The sequence below is a fragment of the Triticum dicoccoides genome, chromosome 2A (assembly GCF_002162155.2).
Source record: "Triticum dicoccoides isolate Atlit2015 ecotype Zavitan chromosome 2A, WEW_v2.0, whole genome shotgun sequence".
Taxonomy (NCBI): Eukaryota; Viridiplantae; Streptophyta; class Magnoliopsida; order Poales; family Poaceae; genus Triticum; species Triticum dicoccoides.
In genome coordinates, this window is record NC_041382.1 from 203,552,676 (window position 1) to 203,558,929 (window position 6,254).

General features: G+C 53.7%; 1 protein-coding gene across 1 annotated transcript; it reads left to right on the plus strand.

The window, feature by feature from the left end:
• Positions 1 to 687: 687 nt before the first annotated feature.
• LOC119359275 (G-type lectin S-receptor-like serine/threonine-protein kinase B120) lies at positions 688 to 5,115 on the plus strand. The gene is made up of 7 exons (XM_037625542.1): positions 688 to 1,672; positions 1,756 to 2,115; positions 3,234 to 3,344; positions 3,436 to 3,882; positions 3,963 to 4,200; positions 4,287 to 4,437; positions 4,553 to 5,115. Exons 1-7 carry the CDS (start codon positions 706 to 708, stop codon positions 4,874 to 4,876), a joined length of 2,598 nt encoding a protein of 865 aa, XP_037481439.1. The 5' UTR covers positions 688 to 705; the 3' UTR covers positions 4,877 to 5,115.
• Positions 5,116 to 6,254: the final 1,139 nt, after the last annotated feature.

Here is a 6,254-nt window from a genome sequence, read left to right on the forward strand (position 1 = left end):
TTATCTCTCCACATTGTTTCCTTTATGGACAGAAAACATTTGCCCCATTTTTAGTGCGTTCACATTTGTTTGCGTGTAGCAAGCAATCCTATGAAGTTTAAACAAACAATTAATCACAACCCACTCCACGTAAAATTTGTCCCATGTAGAAAAGGCTGATTGACGATGATCTCTGGCACTCTTTGGACACCCCCCGCAATAAAAAGGCACTCTTTGGACACGCCCTTTGAGATAAGCACTCCATTTCCCATCATTAGTTTAGTTAAGAGCTGCAAGCTCCCGTAGCGGCTCCTCATCAGCGACGTGAATCACCTTGTCCTCGATCAAAGATACCAGTCTATCAAGGACTAACGAGTTTTGTCGCTGGTGCAGTCTTGTTGAGTCTCAAACAATGTGAACCCGGCGCTTCGCAGCCCCTTCCGTTCCACAATTCTAACCACTTTTTAAGTGTAGTCGCACTCGCACCACGCCTAATGAACCCTACTTTTAGTTATTAAAGCTGGTTAGCCTGCCTAATTAAATCCCATTCAAAACCATGCGGCCCAAATGCCTTCCCCACGCGCCCCTCGCGCGCTCGCGCGCTTGATATATAACCACGCGCCCGAGGAAGAAGCAACCTCTTTATCCATTACAGACCTCTTCTCCCCCGACCCCCTTCGCCACTAGGGAGCCAAGGCAGGATCCGCTCGACCCCAGCCGCCATTGATGGCTCGTGCCACCTCCGCAGCGCTGGCGCTGCTCATCTTCCTCCTCTGCCGGCACGCCCACGCTGACGCGGCCACGACGCTGTCGCAAGGGCAGTCGCTGGCGGGCAACGACAAGCTCCTATCGGCCAACGGCGCCTTCTCGCTCTCCTTCTTCTCGCCGCGCGGCGGCGACGGCTCGCGGGTGTACCTGGGCGTCATGTTCGCCAGGGCCGCGGAGCCGACCGTGCCGTGGGTGGCCAACCGCGACGCGCCGGTGCGCGCCGCGGCCCCGTCCTACTCCGCCACCGTCACCGACTCCGGGGACCTCCGGGTGCTGGAGGGGGAGCGCGTCGTGTGGCGGACCAACACGACCTCGTCGGCGGGGAACTTCACGCTGACGATCCAGGACACGGGGAACCTCGTGCTCGCCGGCGGCGGCGGCGCGCAGGCGGTGCACCTGTGGCAGAGCTTCGACCACCCGGCGGACACCTTCCTCCCCGGGATGAACATTACGCTGGCCCGGCGAAACGGCGCCGTCGTCAGGCAGACGCTGTTCCGGTCGTGGAGGAGCCCCGACGACCCGGCCCCCGGCAACTTCACGCTCGGGCAGGACCCGCTGGGCTCGGCGCAGCTCTTCATATGGCGCCGGAGCGAGGACGGCAGGGACGTGACGCACTGGAGGTCCGGGCAGTGGGCCAAGGGTAGCTTCGTGGGCATCCCGTACCGGCCGCTCAACCTCTACGGCTTCCAGCTCTCCGGCGACCCGTCCCAGACCAACGGCCTGTTCTACACCTTCCAGCGCTTCAACTCCTCGCAGTACAGGTTCGTGCTCCAGCCCAACGGCACCGAGACGTGCTACCAGCTCGTGGACGCCACCGGCGCCTGGGAGGTCGTCTGGTCGCAGCCGACGCTGCCGTGCCAGGCCTACAACACGTGCGGCCCGAACGCCGAGTGCTCCGCCGCCGACCACTGCTCCTGCCTCAAAGGTTAAACTCCGAACTGCATTCTGACGTGCTGCATTACGCGCCAATCCCCATGGATCGTTCAACTCGTTGGTGCAAATTTGCAGGTTTCGAGCCGAAATCCGAAGCGGAGTACAGCAACGGGGTGTGGACGCAGGGGTGCGTGAGGAGCAGCCAGCTGACGTGCAGCGAGAGGAACGTGAGCATGAGCGGCGGCGACGGGTTCGCCGTCCTCACCGGCGTGAAGCTGCCGGACCTGGCGGCGTGGGAGTCGGCGGTCATCAGCGCGGACGCGTGCAGGCAGTGGTGCCTGGCCAACTGCACGTGCAACGCGTACAGCTACAGCGGCGGCACCGGGTGCCTGACCTGGGCCCGGGAGCTGGTGGACGTCTACCAGTTCCCCGCCGGACAGTTCCCCAACGGACAAGGATTTGACCTGCACATCAAGGTCCCGGCTTCTCTATTAGGTAAGCTTATTATCAATGTTGATAATTTGTTAACATTTGAACTTCTAAATTGAGTTTACAAAACTGCAGTTAGGAAACTTCTCGGTTGTTGAGGAAATGCTGATAAACGCTTATACTGTAGAAGCTGTTGTTTTTGTTGTGTGCTTGTGGCAAGACTTGCACGACTGACTTGGCTTGCTACACCCCAAAAATCTAAACCACTGAATTAGAAGTAAACAATGACATTTTTGGTCCTTGTCAACGAGGAACGCGACTTCAGACGTGTTGATAATAATTCTAAATAGGAACAAAACTGTGTGGATGCATGCACAGTGGTTGGGGTCTCCTCTGCCCTGTGTAGTCAGTCCACGGAATAAAATTCACCGGAACATGTAGCCCAGTAGGAGATGGTTGCCAACTTGGACCAGTAAACAGTTACCGTCAAGGGTGAAAACTAACCAGGCTGCTCTGCCTTTCAGATGACTTTCGCCCTCCATTTCGTATGCTTTTATCAGCTGTAGTTCGGTAATAACGCATTAAGGCAGCTAAAAGGGTTAGTACTCTGAATATTCCAAGCCCTGCAAGAAGAAGGAAACGAATATAACTTGTGAACATATGCAAGCTGACTTTTGAGGGTGTGTTTGGATCTTTCAGTCGGCTTAAAAGATTTTCCGGAAAACGACGTATGCTGAATGTTTTCACCAACTTGCACATTTCCATGAAAATGACCTAACATGGTCGGATCTTTCATTATCTTGGGGTATGGATGAACCCGGTCGTGAGGTGGATAGTTTAGTTAGGCTCTGTCGCGAATAATAATATATTGCAAGTAGCACAAATGGAAAATGTGGAATAAACCAAGCTTCGTTTGACCATGCAGGCCAACATGTCTGACCATATTTGGTGGTTTTTATATTGACCTGATCTGAATGCACGTGTGGCTCTACCAGATTACACGCCCGCAGTTTGCAACTTGATGTGACCTCCATCAATCATTAAAGTTTTCTTCTGATGCGATAGGGTAGATTCATAGATAGTACTGTTCCATAATCCTTTGCCACTGCAGATGAAAATGACCCGTTTGACTGACAATTGGACATGGCTGATGATAGTTTTGACTGTATTTTTTACCTGGGCAGATTCAGGCTCCAAACGAAGGACAAGGATTATCATTAGCGTAGTAATCGTCCTGGCGGTTGTACTGGCCGCATGCGGCTTTCTCCTGTGGAAATGCAGAAGAAGAATCATAGGTGCGGATCTCAAGATTTCTGCAATTTGCAGGCAATTATTTTTTTCTTGTAGTACATGGCAGGCTAATTTGGTTCGTCTTATCTCGTGCAGAGAAACTCGGCGTCCGTGGCGGGAAAAAGAGGACGGGAGCCGCACTGATGCTGCGCCCTTCCACGATGAAAGCCAAGCACGACTTCTCAGGGCCGAAGCAGCCCGATCAGGAGGTGGCGGAGAACGGCGACGGCTGCGAGCTGCCGATGTTCACCCTGGAGACCCTGGCGGCGGCCACCGGCGGCTTCAGCGAGGCCAACAAGCTCGGGGAAGGAGGGTTCGGCCTCGTGTACAAGGGCAGCCTCCCAGGCGGCGAGGAGGTGGCGGTGAAGCGGCTGTCCAGGAGCTCCGGGCAGGGGTGCCAGGAGTTCAAGAACGAGGTGACACTCATCTCCGAGCTGCAGCACCGCAACCTGGTCAGGATCCTGGGCTGCTGCATCCATGGCCACGAGAAGATGCTGGTCTACGAGTACATGCCCAACAAGAGCCTCGACGCCTTCCTCTTCGGTATGCACACGCGCCGTCTATCTCATTGATGTAGTGTTTGCTTTCTTGGGCCAACTCTGACGATGTGCTGATCGGGTCAGATCCGGCGAGGCGGGGGCTGCTGGACTGGAAGACGAGGCTGCACATCATCGAAGGGATCGCGCGGGGGCTGCTGTACCTCCACCGGGACTCGAGGCTCCGCGTGGTACACCGCGACCTCAAGGCCAGCAACATCCTCCTGGACCACGAGATGAACCCCAAGATATCCGACTTCGGCATGGCCAGGATCTTCGGCGGCGATAAGAACCAGGAGAACACCAACCGCGTCGTCGGCACACTGTGAGTACCATTGCTTGCAGAAACCAACAATGGCAGAAGAATGTTGAAATTTTTGCTGAAATTTTGGTACGACCATGTGTCACCAGAGGCTACATGTCGCCGGAGTACGCGATGGAGGGCCTGTTCTCGGTGAGGTCCGACGTGTACAGCTTCGGCATCCTCATCCTGGAGATCATCACCGGCCAGAAGAACAGCAGCTTCCACAACATGGAGGGCTCGCTCAACATCGTAGGCTACGTAAGCGTCTCACACCGATTCTCATCAGCAACGTATCATCACTGTCCCGGTTCTTCTTCTTCTTCTCTGAGACAGAGTGAGCTTTGTTGCTGACCTGCTTTGGTCTCGGGCGCAGGCGTGGCAGATGTGGAACTCGGACAAGGGGGAGCAGCTGATCGACCCGTTGATCCGGGCATCGAGCTCGGCGTCGGCGTCGCGCGAGGCGCTTCGGTGCGTCCACATGGCGCTGCTGTGCGTGCAGGACCACGCCGGAGACCGGCCGGACATCCCGTACGTGGTGCTGGCGCTGGGCAGCGACAGCTCCGTGCTGCCGATGCCCAGGCCGCCCACCTTCACGCTGCAGTGCACGTCCTCGGACAGGGACAGGTTCAGGGGGAAGGCCGGCGACGAGTCCTACTCCGCCTGCGACCTCACCGTCACCATGCTTCAAGGGAGGTAGTCGTCGATGCTGGGTAGGGACATGTCGTGTGAAACTTGTGCCGGGAGATTCCGCTGCTTGTAGAGACTGTTTCCGTTTACTCTCTGTACATGGCGCAAATTTTGTAACACTGTGTTCTTTGGCAGGCTTAAAACTAGTCTAGTCGATCGGCATGGCAACAGCCAACTGTACATATGACAGGCTCAGGGAGTCATCAGTCTGTTAATCTGTTTGCATTTTCTTTTGAATATAGTCGAGGTATTCAATTCACAGCGAGGTGCTTAAAAGGCATATCAGCTATGTGCTGCTGCCATGTTTTAATTTCAAATAGAACAATTGTAAATGCGCGTGGTGGGCAAGATCCACTGTCCCGAGTCATCCCCTACAATGTACTCCCTCCGTTCCAAAATAAATGACCCAATTTTATACTAACTCCCGGTTAAGAGAGATATATTCCGGTCCGGACACCAGCCCAATCTAGCTTCTTCGCCTTTTCGCTAGAGCCACAAAGCCGACGCCATTCTTGGCAGTACTCATAATGGGGTGCAACCCCTCAAAGCTAATTGAACTCAAAACCTCTTGGCTCCTATACTAAGTAGAAGTGCATGCCTTAGCCAATGTAACCAAAAGACCGATCTAATAAAAGAGACAGTGCAATACATTTACGTCAACACATTGAAACGATATCTTCAATATTGAAGGGAAAACCTCCAGTATTCCAGATGAGCATTGGCTTCCGGGCTTCTCGGGTGAACGCCCTCCAAACAAAGTCGATATTATTCTTCGCCCTTTACCTTTTTGCCTAGGTCCTTTTTTGGTCCTTAGACCCCGGCCTTCCTTTTTTAGGGCTTATTTGTCTATGTCTCCTTGGCGCCGCAGCCCGCGGATCCGTTGACAAAGACATGGAGTTTCTCATCGCCTTGGATACCACTAACGAGAATGAGACCCACGCTAAACGCGAACCAGGACGACGATGACACCCACAATGGGGTCGAGGTTGACGACGACGCCCATGACGAGGACAAGGTCGGCGATGAGGAGGAGGAGGATGACCGGACTGCTATCTCAAAGGACGGCGACGACAACATCAAAACAAGGGAGCAACCATTTCAGATTTCTAACACAATCAATCTTAGGATCAAGAAAGAAGAACAATCAAAGCAAACCCATTTACATCAGCTACCAAATTTAAACATAAAGCCCAATTCAGATTTCTATTACAATCAACAATTACCAATTTTGGAGAAGACAACATCTACCAAATTTAAACAAGATGGGATACAATGGATCCCCTTGTTTCAAACCCTTACCACTGACAATATAAGGCCCATTTGCATCATTAAGTCTGACAATAGGAGCTCGGTGAGAGGGCACTCCAGATCTAGTGGATTCATTTATT